The sequence below is a fragment of the Diabrotica virgifera genome, chromosome 5 (genome assembly GCF_917563875.1).
Source record: "Diabrotica virgifera virgifera chromosome 5, PGI_DIABVI_V3a".
NCBI classification, from domain to species: domain Eukaryota; kingdom Metazoa; phylum Arthropoda; class Insecta; order Coleoptera; family Chrysomelidae; genus Diabrotica; species Diabrotica virgifera.
Window position 1 is genome coordinate 213,292,316 of NC_065447.1, and position 19,908 is coordinate 213,312,223.

At 33.3% G+C, this 19,908-nt stretch overlaps 2 protein-coding genes across 2 annotated transcripts in view; both read right to left on the reverse strand.

The window, feature by feature from the left end:
* Positions 1-19,908, reverse strand: part of LOC126884602 (cyclic nucleotide-gated cation channel subunit A) — an 839,335-nt gene that overhangs the window by 769,792 nt on the left and 49,635 nt on the right. The gene's annotated exons all lie outside the window — the stretch shown is intronic.
* On the reverse strand, positions 7,972-12,911 carry LOC126884605 (uncharacterized). The gene is made up of 2 exons (XM_050650609.1): positions 12,504-12,911; positions 7,972-11,872 (listed from the first exon to the last, which is right to left on the reverse strand). Exon 2 carries the CDS (start codon positions 9,634-9,636, stop codon positions 8,221-8,223), a length of 1,416 nt encoding a protein of 471 aa, XP_050506566.1. The 5' UTR covers positions 9,637-11,872; positions 12,504-12,911; the 3' UTR covers positions 7,972-8,220.

The window sequence follows — 19,908 nt, forward strand, 5'->3', positions numbered from 1 at the left end:
ATACTACTTTGCAGTAGTATTTGGTTGAACTAAAATGATAAGATGAAATGAATGAAGGAAGGGTGATGAACTGATAATGGAAGTATGGAGAGACAGAGGCAAACTGAATAGAGTTGGCTAGCTATAGATGCAAGAGAGCAACTTGACACTCAAGGATGGATACGGCTCGTTTGCATGCCTGTCGAAGAACAGTAGCTCAACCTAAAGAGAGATGATGACTAGAAAAAGGGAAATCTTTTAAGATAAAAATATATGTTCAGAAAATAAATTAGATAAATATAATAATATAATAAAAATAGAAGAATATAGGAGATAAATAAAATAGACTGAATTATGGGCGCCAGAAGTTGGAATGGACCAACTTCCAGGTATCTTACACTGCTGTTAAATAGTAAATATATTAAATTCAAAAATGGGAAAAAAAATAATGGATATACAAAACAAATAAATATTTATTAAATATAACTACTTAGATTTTTGACAACCTCTGAGTTAGAAAAATACAAACTATGTAACTCTAAAATGACAATGGGAAATAATTACCTATAGTAATATAAATATAATCTATAGTTACATTAGTAATGGAGTAGCTCTTATATGGAGCATACCCCCAACTTACATATACTAGGTTAAATAACAACCTTCACCAAATAATTGTACGATTGCAATACGTACAGCAACGTTAAACCCTATAGAACTAATGAACCAGAATATAATTAAGGGAGGATTATTCACAATGAATAATTTCCGTAACTCTCAAAGAGTTAAATAGGCACTAGCCTCATTAAGGTGAACCTACGGTCTACTTGATATATAAAAATCAGTTGCTTCGACACGTAGTCACTAAAAAATATAACAAGTAAAATGGATAGCTATTCAAAGGGAATAGCGTCCAAAGATATAATTAGAAATTGATTAAATGAATTTAAGTAAAGTTAAGCAAATAAGTTAAATAATTATGATTGACTAAAGAAAGATTAAAGTTATATGAATAAGTTAATAAATTAAGCAAATTAAGAGGACAAAGTATATAAATTTAAATTGATAAGTGGAGACAAGCAAGGTTAGTACTAAAAATATAAAGTTAATTAAGTAAATAAATGGTACAAGTAAATTTCAGGTAATATATAAAGGTAAAGAGAATCTCATATGGGGAAAAGATGATCTGAGCTCAAACCTCTTTGACCAGAGAGTTTACTGGTTTGGGGAACACTATCAACTATTATAGATATATAAAAACAATATGCAACTTAAATATTGAAACAAAATATGTGCGATAAACTATAAAACTTAATCATCAAAATAAATGTCCCGAGTCTTATACAAAAAATGAATGTGGTGTAATAGTGGAAGTGACAATCACTAGCAGATACTAAGTGTCCCAAAACAAACCCTAAATGGTCCCCGAGAGTGTCCTTGCTACGGATTCCAAAATCCCTGGTAGGCGAATTAGCACAGGGATGGTGCTAGCTTGTACCAATTAATATACCGATGCCCTTCTGGGGTGCAGAGGGCAGGATACAAATTAGGTATGTGGGAGGTTCTCCAGGCTGGTCTCCAAATGACCTGGCTTGGCGTAGAACGGTTGCTCCCAGTTGTGAGGGGAGCTGACGGACTGGTTACAGTTTAAGATTTCCCCCAAGTGGCTAAAAACAAACATGTCCCGTTTTAGTTTCAATGTCAGAATCTAAGGAAAGGTCAAAGAGCCAAAGGAAAAGAAATGAGATATCTTTTTTTCAGAATGAACAACAAAAAGATCATTAGCAAAAACAATGATGGATTTGACCTTGATTCACATTACACACATTAATTTGGGATTTAACTTTAAATTCAATATTTAATACAGAATATGATTTTTATCTGAAAAATATGTCTATAAAGGGTATTTTTTTTATTATTAAAAATGGTATGGGATAATGTAATGTGTTGTAAATTTTAAGAAAAATACTGGCTTTTGGAACGAATTTAAGGTGGCTAGAATACACACAATCTAATAGAATAGAGAATAATGAATGTAATCTGTAAAATTTGAATTCAATATTATGAGGTTGACATAACCACACAAATCAAATGATATAATTTACAGGATATGTGACAAGATAATCTTCATCTGAGTGTATATTTTCGAACTATGGATATAATTAAAGATACTAAATTCAAAGAACAACTTCGATTCATACATTTACAGAAATAAATTCAATAGGAATTTAATATGACATGAGAGCGGCCATATTCGTTCCTTTTTCTCAAACTTTTTTTAAGAGTAAAAAAATTTACCGGATGACATGACTTCCAATTCCTCCGGGATCTCCCAAAACTTAGTCTCCTAGCTTCTCCAAAGCACCACCAATAATTTGCCACTAAATATCACTTATAACAGCTTGAAACTATTGTATTAAAATTTCCGTCCTTTTCAATCAGCTATCCGCCACTTTTCCGTTCTAGCGTACCAAGCGAAGTCAATTATTTCCCGTCGTTAGACGAGGAGCCTCACAGAACGAAACTCACATGACAGCGAATGGTGTCTAATACCAACTGAAGTACTTGTGCCAACTAATAGTTAAGTATGACGTCAGTCAAAGATTTATTTTAGTTAGATCTTATTATTTTTAAATATAATTTAATGACAAACCGTTATTAAAATTTAAATAAAATAACTATAAAGATAATTAAAGTTAACGGACTGTTATATTCCCCTTCTACTCGGAGAAAAAAAAATTTTAAGCAAAAAATTTTTTTTTTTTTTTTTAATTCAAAATATTAATAACCAAGTGGTAATAATCTATCATTCTACGTTGACCCGCAAGATTACAAGTAACCACAAATTAGGGATCAGGGAAAGAAGGATGATTACTACACCAAAACTATGAATCGGAAAAGATGACTCGAAGTCATATTAAAATGTCATCGACATTTTGTCTGCAAACCAAAACATAAGCTAAATAATGTACTAAAGTTCATAATGACAAATAAATGTCGAATTGGCACTAAGTCCAAAATTGAACTATCCATGGACATCAAATTTAAAAAGGGTATATCCAAGGACGAACAACCAGGCAAAGGTATGAGCCAATTCGCACCATAAACCAAATAAATATACTAAAGTAAGACAAAAGAAATCAACAACTGAAATAAGTGAAGAATGGAACACTTCATCCAAAATTGAACTACCAATGGACACCAGATTCGTAATAGCATATCCAGAGAAGAACAATCAGGAATATTTATGGAACAATTCTCACCAGTGCCAAATAATACAAATAGTAAGCATATCAAAGTTATCCAAAAACTCATTAATCAAAATAAATGTGGAATCGGACACTTAATCCAAAGTCGGACTATCAATGGACACCAGATTCATAAAGCATATCCACAGAAGGACGACCAGGAAGATTTATGGACCAATTCACACCAATACTAAATCACATAAATTAATTAGGCCTATGTACAACCACAACCGGTAATACGAGCCTATACAACCAAATAAACAAAATAAGTGAGGACTCGGACGCTTTATCCAAAATCGGACTATCAATGGACACCAGATTTATAGGAGCATATCCAAAGAAGAACGATCAGGAAGATTTGTGTACCAATTCTCACTAATACTAAATAAACTAAATTAGGTCCATCGACTCAAGTAAGTCGTTGACTAACTAAAATTGGTCCGTGCTGTTGTTCACTAGCTATAGCTATAGCTGATAACGTACCAATTGTAATAAAAAAAAATCTAAAAGGTGAACTGACAAGGTCTATGACACCATGATAAATGATAGAAAAAAAATATGACAAGAACGAGCAACCAATTTGGAATAAAACTGTAGATTCATACGTTCTCGCATACATAGAATTATCCAGGAAATATTCCTGAATCTCAACAACAAACTAATGCCTCAGGAAAGAAGAGGAAATCTACTAAAATAAGCAATTCATTTGTCCAAACACCTCAAATACTAAAAGGAACCTACTACCTATGAAGTACGGGACATAATGTAAACTAAATATTCCCTATCAAATGCTAAAAATGTAACTGAAATGATTGGAATAATTACACAAGGATGGTCAGGACATGTGGCCAACATTTCCTGACCAGAAATATTTTGATGAATAAACATCTGCGTACTCTGCTATGAAAACATAGGTTACGAAATCGGATAGCAGTGATCAGTTGCTGAATTTCGAACCCACGCATTCACTAGGTTACCTAGGAACCCAAATTACAGAGCATTGGCAGACTAGTTCTTAAGAAGAAATCCATACATACATCAGAATTCCAAACTAATTCCAGAATCATACTGTGTAGGGCATAAGGATATAAATTATTATAAAGTATTTAGGATATCTGTGACAAATATTGATAAAGTAAACCAATATAAAATTAAGAACCACCCCATCTTTCCAATATGGCAAATCTAATAACAAGATAATAAAAGATACATATAAAAAAAATAGTATGTAGTCAAATATCAAAAATACAACACACAACCTGAGATAAGTAGTGTATAATATTCTTAGTTCCATAGTTCCATACCAAATATCAATATTAAACCAACGTACTTGCATGAGCTTACATATTCAAATATATAAATATACAATAATCAACAACCCTTCTATGCTAAGGGGTAGGTGCACAATCTAAAAATTACAAGTAGGATTTTATTAACTGGGTAATCCTACTAACAGTATTAATAATTAATAATGTTGATGCATAATAATTAAAATGCAACATTAATAATGAAAAAAAATGATAAGCTCCTACATAAGCGTACTAAAAAAAAATAATTAACCTAATGATTCATAAATTGGAAGTCATCTAACAACCATGCCAAAAGATAAAAATGGAGATATGTACCTGCTCTATCTGGTGAATAAAATATTAAACTAAAATACTGAATCTTAATAAGGATCGAGCTAAAGACAAATAGAGGAAGAAGTTAGCTCAAACAACCCTATAAAGTTAATCTTCTTCCGAAGATGATGAATCAACCTCATCCATGGTGTTATCAGGCAGTAAATCCTTTATGTGAAATTGTCCAATTCGTTTGTTAGTCGAATTGTCCTTCAATTCATACACTAAAGGAGATATTACCTTCACAACCGTACAGGGAATATATTTCTGGCAAAATTTTGCCGAAATAGCATCACCCTTATTAGACTTTACAAAGTTTCGCTTCAACACTCTATCTCCAACGAAGAATCGCAGATCTCTTTTCCTCAAGTTATACTGCTGCTGGTTCCTTAGATAGGAAGTTTTTAACTTCTTCCGAATGTCAGAAAAAATTTGAGGTAGAGTCTGGAGATCTTCTAAGCGATGAAGGTTATCGGATATCTGAGGGAGATTTGTGGAAGTGTCGGAAATTGTACCAAAATAGTCACCAGATAAAGCAACATTTCTACCAAAATTGAGATATGCAGGAGAACATTGGGTAACCTCATGGACAGAGGTCCTTATGGCTTGAGCTATGGAATGGATATATTGATCCCAAGCTCTGTGATCTGGGAATGTATAGGACCTTAGGGCGGTGACGATACTGCGATTCACTCTCTCAGTATGATTGGCTTGAGGATGGTAGGCAGCATTATAAAAGGTCTTCTGGACCTTATATTTAGCTAAAAGATCTTTAAAAGCCTTCGACACAAACTGAGGACCATTGTCACATGACACAATTTGGGGAACACCAAACAACAAAAAGACTTGTTCCTCTAAATATTTCAGAATGGCTGGAGTTGTGGCCTGACGAAGAGGACAAACTACAGGAAATTTGGTGAAATAATCCACAACTACCAAGCAGTAAGTATTACCCTTATAACTACGAGGATAGGGTCCAATGAGATCCAACGAGATCATCTGCCAAGGAAAATTAATGTTCCTAAAGGAACCCATGAGTCCAGCTTGTGGTAAATTACTGGGTTTACAAGTCGCACAAACTAAACACTTAGAAATATACTTTTTGATAGACTTGCGCATGCCAGGCCAATAATATAATTCGGCAATACGATGAAAAGTTTTATAAAAACCAAAATGTCCAGCAGTAACTTCATCATGAAACATACGTAATATGTTCTCCCTATTTGGCGTAGGTACAACTATTTTCCAATCTGACATATTGGATAAGGCCTCTATAGGACTTAAGATATGTTTGTACAGTATATTGTTCTCTACCTTAAAATCAGGATAATTTTGTGGGTCTTGAGTAACCCTATCAATCATATTCTGATACCACTCGTCAGGAGTTAAGGTGGACAAATCTAAGACATTAAGATCATGGACACGGGAAAGAGCATCAGCAACCACTACACCGTTGGCCTTTCGATGAACAATCTTATATGAATAGGCAGCCAGTTTGCATATCCATCGGGAAAGTCTCTGAGATGGGTTTTTCATACTATGAAGCCATACCAAGGAACTGTGGTCCGTAATTATGGTGAAATTACGGCCCTCTAAATAATAACGAAATGCTTCCAACCCATGTATGATAGCTAAGAGTTCTTTCTCAGTGGTGGAATAGTTTTTCTGGGCCTTATTCAATTTCTTACTCGTGTAAGCTATGGGATGTTCCGAGCCATCTTTCAACTGGAACAATACGCCACCAGAAGCAGTATTAGAGCAATCAGTCATCAAATAAAAATGCTCATTAAAATTAGGTGACATCATGACTGGTGCGCTAGTTAAAGCCTCTTTAACGCGCCTAAAAGCTTCATCAGCCTCAGGAGTCCAGGTAATGGTCTGCCCCTTTTTCCTGTTCTTCAAAAGATCCGTAAGAGGTGACAACAAGGTAGAGTATGAAGGTACAAACCGGCGATAATATCCACACATTCCCAATATCCTACGGACTTGGGTGGTGGTCTTAGGTATAGGAAAATTCTTAATAGCAACTATTTTCTCAGGATCAGTCCTTAGACCCTGATTATCAACAACATAACCCAAAAACTTAAGACTAGGGCGACAAAACTGACACTTATCCAGATTAATTGTTAGATTAGCTTCCTTAAGACGTAAAAACAATTTATCTAAAATTTCCATATGAAGGGAAAAATCAGGAGTGACTACTAAAATATCGTCCAAATAATAGAAAACATAGGGCTCTAACTGTGGACCAATGACTAAATCCATCAGACGACACATTGTCTGAGGAGCAGAAACAAGACCGAAAGGCATGGTGACAAACTGGAATAATCCTTTACCACTGACAGCAAAAGCAGTATATTTCTTGCTCTCTTCACTCAGTGGGATCTGTAAAAAGGCCTTAGACAAATCAATCGAAGAGATGTATTTGGCATTCTGAAGTTTGCTCAAAATCACGTCGATTCGGGGAATTGGATAAGCATCCCTGTTAGTGGTGATACTGTTTAGTTTTCGACCATCAAAGCAGATCCTGAAGGATCCATCCTTCTTCTTTGTTAACCAGAGTGGGGAACAATAGGACGACGTTGAATGTTCTATGATATTTAAAGCAAGCATCGAATCGACTTCTTTTTCTAAATCTGCCTGCCAGGCTTGAGGTATGGGATACTGATATAATCTGAAAGGAGTAGGATTTCCCACCTCAATAGTGTGAGATATTAATGAAGTACGACCTAGTTTGTCATTTGAAGAAATAGTAGTAAACTGAGAGATCATATTCTCCAATTGCCTTTGTTCAGAACTAGATAAACTGGAAAAATCATGAATAGCACTAAGGGTAGACAGATTAAATTCAGATATGGAAAAAGAAAAATCAGAACAACTTAAGGTGCTATTAAAAGCATTGAAGAAGTCCATACCTAAAATTATAGAATTCTGTACAGAAGGAATAACATAAAATGTAATTTTCCTACATAAATTTGCCACTGTGATTTCAATTTGGAGTTTGCCTGTAATAGATTGGACTGTACCATCTGCAGTAGATACTTGCAAAGATGAAATGGGCATAATGGGAATATTAGCATTTTTCAATAAATTTAATGAATGTGCTCCTATCAATGAAATATTAGAGCCACTATCTAATAAAGCTAAACACGATTGTCCTAAAATTTGAATAGGTAGATATGGCCTATTATCATTTTGTTTCCTAACTAATAAAGAGTTAATATCTAAATCTAAAATATTTGGTTGGATACAACCATTATATGGAACTACTTCACCATCAAAATTATTATTATACTTAACACTACCAATTAAAGAATTTGTGGCTTTGCAACCCTGTGAAACATGTGCGTTCAACGTATCATGACTAAAACTTAATTTCTGGACTGATTTTGATTTGTGGTGTGTGCTTGTTTCCTGAACGATGCCTTCTTCCCTTTCCGATTGGAAGATGGGTTTGAGTTGCTTGGTGTGCTTGGGCCAGCTGTCTCGTTTTCTGATGGGGTTTGATTCCCTGATTGGGTGTTGGACGGAGAAACGCTCAGGGGACGGACCTCCGACATTTCGTTTCCCGAACACTTGACACAATTTCTTTTGAGGGTATTTTCCCTACCACAACCGTGGCAGAAAATACGAGTTTGTGGGATACCACAATTATTGAACTTATGATTAGACTGATGACAATTCCAGCAAACAACGGAACTAAAAACAGAAACATTACGTTCAGGGCCCTTATTTTGCCAAGAACGTTGTCTAAAGGAAGTTGGCTGAGAAGAAGAATTAGAAGAGGGTCGAGATGTGGATGGAGGCTGAGAAGACCAGGATAACGTTTCCTCCAAACGTTTGCACTTTACAGTGAGGTCATCAATACTCTGGATGTCCATAAGAGCTAACTGCTGATGATAAAAGGGCAGTAAACATTTTAAGATGATTTTTATTTTGGACAAATCAGATAACGGAGTATCTAAACGGCTACACATGCCTAATATAGTATTAATGAACATAGTGACAGACTCTCCTGGTTTCTGCTTACGGTTTTTGATTTCATCCAAGAGATCATCCTGGTATGAGTAAGGAAGAAAATCTGACTTCAACTTGCGAACCAGATCAGACCAACAAGATAAATTACCTCTATTATTCATGAACCAGGTAAAAGCAGGACCGGTAAACAATTCAGCTGAAGCAGCAAACAAATTTTCTTCAGAGACACCTCTAGATACTCGAAGACATTCGACCTTTTCTAAAAATGAAATCACATCCGTGTGCTGTTTTTCACCGGAAAATAAAACACCCCATTTGTGTACTTGAACGGGTTTGGAGTATGTAAAACTAGGAACGACACTGACTGGAGCATTAGGAGTAGATGTGGCTATGGGGTTAACTTTAGAATCAAGCTCACCCTCCAATGTAAGGATTTTAAGAGAAACAGACTTTTTAAAAGATTCCTGCTCTTCCGTAGTACACTGTAACAAGTGTACTCGGCCAGAAATATGAGCTAGACGAGATATTAATCTAACATATTCATTGTCCTGTACAGTTCCCCTAAACTTCTCTATTTTCTTCGACAAGCTATCCAACGTTTCGGATATTCCTTTCCGTTGGTCCTCAAAAGGGATATGTACAGCCGAAAGTTGGGTGAAACTCCTATTGCCTTCTTCTTGCTTCAAAGCACCCCGCAGAAGATTGCGTTTCCTATCGACAGTTGCCGACTCCTCTGGTACTACGTCCCTAATTTTCAACTCATAGTCCAATTCGTCCACCAGAAGATGTTCAACTTTAAAAGCACACATGATGAAAGCAAAAATTATTGACAAGCAATCCAAAGGTCAGAAATATGAAATATACTTAAGTTTGTACGCAAAATATATAAGTACGGAGAAAATATTAGCAACACACCAACAAAATCAAAAATGGCCAGCAAAATATATGTATCAAATAAATAAAGTAAATAAGGTATAATCAAGTAAATATAGTACCTAAATATTGGAAAAAAAATTAATTATTATACTTGTACTAGAAAAAAAAATATGTAAGTATTAACGATTACTGTACGTACAAATACAACACTGGCTGAAAGAGTAAAATAATATAATCTAATAGATGCTAGTTACTTATACTTCGTTTCAAATTCAACCCAGAATGTAAGCTGTATGACAAAACTATAAACGAGGTTTCAAAATCTCAACTAATTAATAGATACAGCAGTGGCAGTATACCTGTTAAGTATTAATAAGTAATTAAAAACAAAATAAATCAGAACAGAATGTATAAAAAGATATCAGAAGGAAATAATATAAATAAAAGAAAAATGAACTAAAAGAACTACTGTCTTAGAACCTATAAAAGGTTGGCACCAAGTTGGGCTGCCGATGTAACAAAAATACTACTTTGCAGTAGTATTTGGTTGAACTAAAATGATAAGATGAAATGAATGAAGGAAGGGTGATGAACTGATAATGGAAGTATGGAGAGACAGAGGCAAACTGAATAGAGTTGGCTAGCTATAGATGCAAGAGAGCAACTTGACACTCAAGGATGGATACGGCTCGTTTGCATGCCTGTCGAAGAACAGTAGCTCAACCTAAAGAGAGATGATGACTAGAAAAAGGGAAATCTTTTAAGATAAAAATATATGTTCAGAAAATAAATTAGATAAATATAATAATATAATAAAAATAGAAGAATATAGGAGATAAATAAAATAGACTGAATTATGGGCGCCAGAAGTTGGAATGGACCAACTTCCAGGTATCTTACACTGCTGTTAAATAGTAAATATATTAAATTCAAAAATGGGAAAAAAAATAATGGATATACAAAACAAATAAATATTTATTAAATATAACTACTTAGATTTTTGACAACCTCTGAGTTAGAAAAATACAAACTATGTAACTCTAAAATGACAATGGGAAATAATTACCTATAGTAATATAAATATAATCTATAGTTACATTAGTAATGGAGTAGCTCTTATATGGAGCATACCCCCAACTTACATATACTAGGTTAAATAACAACCTTCACCAAATAATTGTACGATTGCAATACGTACAGCAACGTTAAACCCTATAGAACTAATGAACCAGAATATAATTAAGGGAGGATTATTCACAATGAATAATTTCCGTAACTCTCAAAGAGTTAAATAGGCACTAGCCTCATTAAGGTGAACCTACGGTCTACTTGATATATAAAAATCAGTTGCTTCGACACGTAGTCACTAAAAAATATAACAAGTAAAATGGATAGCTATTCAAAGGGAATAGCGTCCAAAGATATAATTAGAAATTGATTAAATGAATTTAAGTAAAGTTAAGCAAATAAGTTAAATAATTATGATTGACTAAAGAAAGATTAAAGTTATATGAATAAGTTAATAAATTAAGCAAATTAAGAGGACAAAGTATATAAATTTAAATTGATAAGTGGAGACAAGCAAGGTTAGTACTAAAAATATAAAGTTAATTAAGTAAATAAATGGTACAAGTAAATTTCAGGTAATATATAAAGGTAAAGAGAATCTCATATGGGGAAAAGATGATCTGAGCTCAAACCTCTTTGACCAGAGAGTTTACTGGTTTGGGGAACACTATCAACTATTATAGATATATAAAAACAATATGCAACTTAAATATTGAAACAAAATATGTGCGATAAACTATAAAACTTAATCATCAAAATAAATGTCCCGAGTCTTATACAAAAAATGAATGTGGTGTAATAGTGGAAGTGACAATCACTAGCAGATACTAAGTGTCCCAAAACAAACCCTAAATGGTCCCCGAGAGTGTCCTTGCTACGGATTCCAAAATCCCTGGTAGGCGAATTAGCACAGGGATGGTGCTAGCTTGTACCAATTAATATACCGATGCCCTTCTGGGGTGCAGAGGGCAGGATACAAATTAGGTATGTGGGAGGTTCTCCAGGCTGGTCTCCAAATGACCTGGCTTGGCGTAGAACGGTTGCTCCCAGTTGTGAGGGGAGCTGACGGACTGGTTACAGTTTAAGATTTCCCCCAAGTGGCTAAAAACAAACATGTCCCGTTTTAGTTTCAATGTCAGAATCTAAGGAAAGGTCAAAGAGCCAAAGGAAAAGAAATGAGATATCTTTTTTTCAGAATGAACAACAAAAAGATCATTAGCAAAAACAATGATGGATTTGACCTTGATTCACATTACACACATTAATTTGGGATTTAACTTTAAATTCAATATTTAATACAGAATATGATTTTTATCTGAAAAATATGTCTATAAAGGGTATTTTTTTTATTATTAAAAATGGTATGGGATAATGTAATGTGTTGTAAATTTTAAGAAAAATACTGGCTTTTGGAACGAATTTAAGGTGGCTAGAATACACACAATCTAATAGAATAGAGAATAATGAATGTAATCTGTAAAATTTGAATTCAATATTATGAGGTTGACATAACCACACAAATCAAATGATATAATTTACAGGATATGTGACAAGATAATCTTCATCTGAGTGTATATTTTCGAACTATGGATATAATTAAAGATACTAAATTCAAAGAACAACTTCGATTCATACATTTACAGAAATAAATTCAATAGGAATTTAATATGACATGAGAGCGGCCATATTCGTTCCTTTTTCTCAAACTTTTTTTAAGAGTAAAAAAATTTACCGGATGACATGACTTCCAATTCCTCCGGGATCTCCCAAAACTTAGTCTCCTAGCTTCTCCAAAGCACCACCAATAATTTGCCACTAAATATCACTTATAACAGCTTGAAACTATTGTATTAAAATTTCCGTCCTTTTCAATCAGCTATCCGCCACTTTTCCGTTCTAGCGTACCAAGCGAAGTCAATTATTTCCCGTCGTTAGACGAGGAGCCTCACAGAACGAAACTCACATGACAGCGAATGGTGTCTAATACCAACTGAAGTACTTGTGCCAACTAATAGTTAAGTATGACGTCAGTCAAAGATTTATTTTAGTTAGATCTTATTATTTTTAAATATAATTTAATGACAAACCGTTATTAAAATTTAAATAAAATAACTATAAAGATAATTAAAGTTAACGGACTGTTATACCATCAACAAAAATAAAATTAGAGACGTACAACTGCTTATCAAGAATACACCAGTGGACCGAGTAAACAGTATACCTATCTTGGAACAATAGAAACGAACAATGGAAGCACTCACAAGAAGTAAAATGTAGAATAGAGAAGGCTAGGCGTGCATTCAACAACATGGCCAAACTCTTTAAAAGTTACAACCTTGATCTGGAGATAAAAGTAAGGCTCCTATTATGTTATATCTTCTCAATATTATACTACTGAGTTGAATTTTGAACACTCACTGAAGCGATGGAGAAAAAACTTGAAGCCTTCGAGATGTGGCTATACAGGCGTATCCTGAGGATATCATGGACGGACAGGATAACCAACGAGACCGTACTACGAAGAATGGGGAAAGAAGGGAAGTGATTTATACGATTAAAAGGAGAAAGAAAAGTATACGATTACTGAAAATAATCCTTCAATGCAAAGTACAGTGGAACCTCGATAACACGGATTAATCGGGACCGCGGCCGATCTGGGTTATCGAAAATCCGGGTTAGCCGGAGAATATGGTAAATTTCATAAAATACGGTATACTTACAGATAAACTTCGTTATAATTGAAATAGCATGTATATGCACGGTACACATCTAAATTACTAAGAACACGAAAACACAAACCTACGCAAACGGAAGCGAATAATACAAGACTACTACACACAATACAGTCACAATCGGAACGATATTATGTTATTTAAGAACAGTGGACACTAAGACCATTGTTTAAAAAAGAATTTTTAAATAGTCTTTTAGTGTTTTTTAAACAATGCTAAGACAGTTTGAAATAAATACTTAAAGGAAACAGGTGCTTGTTGTTTCCGACAAACCGAGACAATGAATGTCGCTCTGCCGCCGTGTGCCATGAGTGAGTCATTTTTACAATCGCATAGTTCAAATTACACAAATACATATTATCTCTCAAATATTATATTACATAAATTTTTATTGTTAAAATGTTTGTCTAATGAAAATCGGTTCGGATTAGCCGGACTTCCGGGTTATCGGGGGCCAACTTATCGGGGTTCCACTGTATTCTGAAAGCGAGGAATTGAGAGAAGAAGAATATAATGGTTAAAAAACGGAAGGTTGAGGAAATGGTTCTCCACAACAACTAATCTATTTAAAGCATTAGTTAATAAAATTATTATGGCCAGAATTATCGCCAATATTTGAAACAAAGAGGCACCAAAAGAAGAAGAACTGGCCTACACCGTCAAGGCGTAAATATTATCGGGGGGGAAATGCGAATCGGACGGTGAAAACAGTTTGCAAGAATTGAAAATTAGGACAGTTATTGTTCTTTGCGAGAATATCAAAATGTAAATCCGAAGGTCTGAAACCTTTGTGTCTTTGATGGCAGAGATCCAAGGATATATGAAAGGTTTTAAATTAGTGAATACAATATCAATTCTACTTCTCTTGTTCATTTTTATTTGCTTCTCTTTATTTATAATTTATAAATATTTATAAGTATAAATAAAAATTCCAACTTTTTTTTATTTGTTTAGTTCAACAGCCCATGGAAAACTAGGAGTTACAATCGAAGAGCATACAATACAATCTTCCTCTTACAAGTGTCTATGTACCGAAAATTGTCTGTGTGTCAGCCCATCTGTCTGTCTGCCCGTGTATTCATATTATGTCTGTTACGTTAAAAACAATTTTGTTAGTATTTTCAACATTAATATCACAAGGGAGTGACAACAAATTGACAATAATGCGACAATTTTTCGAAAACTTGTTACCTGGCAATAGACATGAGAGCCTACAGGTCTCGAGTGACTATTTCCGAATGGAAACAAATTTGAGAAAGAAATTGGAGCATTATTTTCTTATTTATTCTTACTATTAGGGATGGGAAAAACCTACCGGTTTTAACCTAAAACCGGTTTTTTCCTCTGCAATAATCGGTTTTTCCGGTTGTTTTTTGTCCCGGTTATAACCGGTTTTTTCTTTATAAGATAATAACCGGTGAAAAACCGGATAAGCGGAAAAAATACTGAATTCAGAGAAAAAAATGGGAAAATTTTTCGCCCCGCGCCTTAATGAGCAATTTTAAGCTGAATGAAAGCAATTTCACAGCACTGATGACTGATTTCTATACTGATATGGATTTGAATGAAGTGTCGCAAACTAAAGCGCAATGTAAATCTAACCTATTGGGTATTGGCTATGATTAAAAAACCGAACACCGGTTTTTGGATTAACCGGTTTTTTAACCGGTTATAACCGCCATGTTAAACCGTAGGTAAAAAAACCGGTATAACCGAAAACCGGTGTTTTGTCAACAACCGCCATCCCTACTTACTATCATGTGATATTCGACAGATTATTGTTTAATACTTACATACAAAATTAAATTTTTTTAAATCAAGATTCAATGATATTGTCACGGTCCCAGGCCGGCCCTGTCAATTCCGGAAGCTTCTGGCGGAGGACTGTCTGAGACCCTTTCTATGGGCGAGAGAAACTTGTTTACAATTGGCGTATCTAGAAAGCCTACGATTAACCTTTTTTTATTGCTCTGTAAATAATATTTACTTTTCGATGTTTCTGAAAATCAGAAGACTAATTGTACATAACTATATAAATAGACATTTTTGGAATTAGAGTTTAGTTGTGAATTTGAAACCGTCGGTGTACTTTGATATGTAACGGGCGCGGTATTTTTGAATTTGTAATTAGATAAATTAGTAGATTTGGTGTAATAAATAAATTTAATATCGTAGTTTGTAAAATAAAAGACATAAATTCAGTGTTTTTCATTTTTTTAGAAGTAAGTTATTAAAAATAAATAAAGTCAACTAGAACTAAACATTAGTGCCTAAAAGATCATAGAAAAGACAGTTTTGTAACAATATTTATCCCAATTATATGACATACACTTTTCAACTTGTCAAAGTGAACAGCACAGTTTAGCAAATATTCAGACGAAGATATCAATAAAGTATTAGTTAAAATTACTTATACGTAGTACAGTTTTATTCATGAAATAATCTTACCGGAGTACACTCCAGCGCTTAAGATTGACGATTTGTGTTGTCCTCGTGACAATTTGACATGAGATGCAGAACTAAAAGTTTATTGTCTCTGACTAAAATTGTCATATTTTCTTAAATGTGACAGTTGTCAAAACTAGGAAACTCAGTGTAATTTAACATAAAAAAGTACCTAAAAATTATTCCCAGCATAGTAATGTAAGTAGAATATTCCTGGTATAATAATAATCTGATAATCATTCGATTATTTTTTAATGCTTTTAACAAAGTAAGTTATCAATCGAAATAGCACAGAAAACGACAATAAATATTGTTCCCATACCACCAGATTGACAACAAGTGGAATACTTTCTTTGGTTACAACCTCCCGAGATTTTCAAAAATTATAAATCATACAGGATGCCGAGGAAATTAAGATGAGAGAATTTTAAATAATTCACAATGGAATAAAACATATAAGTTAAATGGTATACCTGTGGTTCCATATCAAATAGGGATATTTTTCATACTTACAATTTTATTCATTTTAGAGATGAACTCAACCAATCAAATCCTTTTATCTGGTTTAGATCGGCGTGTGCCTAACCAAAACATTTGACTTAACTGATTAGGTACATTTGTAGATTTATCCAGTTATAAGTGAAATGCTCACTAAAACTGAGCATGACGGAGTCATGAAAAAAGAAATATATGTTTAAATTATTCATTTAATATAATTTGGGCATTAATTACATTGTGTTTCTCACGTTTCTTATCTCTTTCAATGTTTTGGTTAATAATATACAATGATTTGGTTAATAATAATAATATATTGGTAGTAAGCACATTGCATGAAAATATTCATTAAAAGCTAAATACATACACAAAAGCAATACCTATAGATATTCTGTTTGAAAGTAACGACTTAAATTGAAATTTTTAACAGAGCAGGGCAGAACTCTCAACAAAAACACTTTTAGAGGAAGTGAAGTGATATTTTTTATTTTAATAAATGTAGATATGCTATTTATTGTACATTTAATGTAATTTTATTGTAGTCAAAGAGACTCATATCCTATCCAAATTTATTCATAGGAATTTAAAAAGGACCTTGGATTTAAAAATTCAAAACTTGATACGTGTTTTACCTGCAATAAATTTATTCTGCAATTAGAAATTTGTACAAATGACCAGAATGAAAAAATCTCTTCAGTTCACAAGTCCCGCCAAATAGAAGCTGATCAAGCGTATGAAGAAAAAATCAGAGATACAGAAGCTGCCAAAACTGTTCCACATTTAAGGACATACATTTTCGACCTATATTGGTTCTTACCAACTCAGTTTCGACGTTTAATTTGATGGTTCATGATAACAGTACACGTAAAGCTGTTTGTTACATGTAGTATGAATCTCTTGCAGGTAGAGGGGCAAATCAGATAGCATCTTGTCTGTACAAAACCCGCAAACGATCATACCACCTAAGACAGAACATGTAATTTATTATTCAGACACATGTGGGGGGCAAAACTGTAACTCTAATGTATCTGCCATGTTTGCGTGGGCCTTGCATAGATCCTCATCTAATATCAGCTGATAGATCATAAGCTTTTGGTACCAGGCCACACTCATTTGGAAGTAGATAACAGTATAATTGAGAATAAAAAGAAGAAAAACTGACATTCATATATTTCACCCTTACTACTGGATACGAAAGACATTTGATCAGTGTGTTCTTTTTATTACCCACATAACAATTTCATGTTCTTAGTAGATTCATAGAACATACTTTTCAGAAAAAGTATATACTTAGAATATGCGAAATTACCATTGCGAATGTGCAGAGCAGATACTGAGTATATACTACATTACAGTACTTAAACGTTCTATGTATATACTTAGAATGTACTACCGCACTTCTTCTCAGTATATACCAAGAACATACTTTTTAGAACATTCCAAGGACGTGCTATAAACCTTCTATTTATATACTTAGAACGTAGTACCGCACATCTTTTTAGTTTATACCAAGAACGTACTTTTTAGAATATTCCAAGGAAGTGCTATAAACCTTCTATTTATATACTTAGAACGTACTACCGCACATCTTTGTAGGGGAAGAATATATATTTTTAAGAATATTCTAAGAAAGTGCTATCAAGTGCTATATTGATCAGAAGTATGTTTTCAGCATCACCTAATCTCATCTTAGGTTCTACTGGTTCTACCAAATACCAATAATATTTATATATTTTAATTGAAAATGAGAATGTAGTACCTACATTTTACATTACTTAAAAAGTAAGTACATATTTATAAATTTTAGTTATTTATATAAATTATTATATAATATTTAGCTAAACTAAAATATGTATAAGTAACTAAAATTTATATACTTATATGTACTTATCTAGATACCTACTATTTAAGTAATATTGAGTTACCAAAATAGATATTTTGAAGCACCGCAAACAAAATAAGAGATTATGTAGGTTCTTTAGTCCTAGTACTTTATCATTCGTCTTCATCCTTAACACTGCATAGATACAAATAATGCCTGCTTTCGTTTTCATATTTTACCGTTGTTTCCTATCCCTGATCCATTCAGGTAAGAAATGGTCAGAATAAAACGGGGGATATGTATTGTGGAATAACAACATCGGTGGTTAGTGTTGCGAAACGGAGGGAAATTTCCCTTTTTGCGGAAATTTTCAACATAAAAGGTGATAAAGGGAAAAGTTAACTCAAAAGGAAATTCTTGTTCCAGTCCAAATTGTAAGATATTAAAAAAATCAAAATATTTGAAAATAATTAAACATATCTTCTCAGATTTTGTAAAAAGAAGGAAATTTTTTTATAAAAGTGGGAATTTTTAAGGTAAGTTGACGAAAAAAGATTACTCGACGGTTGGCAACACCAAAGCCTTTGGTTGCGGGTTTTGGCACGTTTGGGTTCTGGAATGGCCCATATTGAATTGATGTACCTAAATTCAAATTCCAACGATGTAAAATTACTCATGATAAACTCGAAATGGTAAAGTCATTTCCATTATGAAAACGAATTTTTAATAATAAACGCTAATACAATAATTAATGTTTAAACTTTTTTACCATACAACAATTTTGAAATTAAATTCGTCCAATACTACCTACATACATAAATTTTATTAATTATTTTAAAAAATAGCCAAGTTGATAATCTATAAGGCTCATATTATACTTCTTATACATACATATTATTTTTAAGATATTTTAAAAGTATCTACTTATAAGTATGTGTTAATAATGTACTTATAAGTATGTGTTAAGAATATTCGATAAAGTTATATTCTAAGAATAAACTTTTACGAATATTCCGAGATACTACGTACACGAATGTACTCAGTATATTCGGTACGAGAATATTCTTTGAAGTATATGCAAAGAACGTGAAATTTAGAATGTTTTTTAAGGTACATGCTATGCTTGTACTACGCATATACTAAAAAGAATATACTTCGACGAATGTTGGTAGTATATAGGATACAGAATTTTGTTAGATTTTTTTTCTAGATAAACGGACAAGTGATATGCCCATGATAAATATTCTCCCATGTACGCTATTTATCGGTCTGCGTGCTTTATAAATTGTAAAAAATTCAGACAATAAAGTTGTTCCCAAGGAATATGCATTCTGGCCTAAAAGAGAATTTTCTCTTTTCTCTTTTGTTTAAAAAATAAATAATTTAAGAAATACAAGATGCGACAAGAACACAATTAGAGGCCAGACGTACCAAAGAAGAGACTAAATAATCAATTATAAAAATACTTTAATTTGATCTTACTGGTAAGCTACAATTCAAAGATTTTTTTAATCAAATACTGACAATCGGATTTGTTTCGATGTTAACTCGTTTCGTTCCGAGAGAGAAATTTGCGGTGGCTTTCATTTCCACCAAATAAGGATTAACCAAGGGAGGGTATTGTGCTTTTGCTTTGTCTATCT

What these genes read in the sequence shown, in the direction of transcription:
- LOC126884605 (XM_050650609.1), bottom strand. Translation starts at nt 9,636, where the DNA reads ATGTGTGCTTTTAAAGTTGAACATCTTCTGGTGGACGAATTGGACTAT.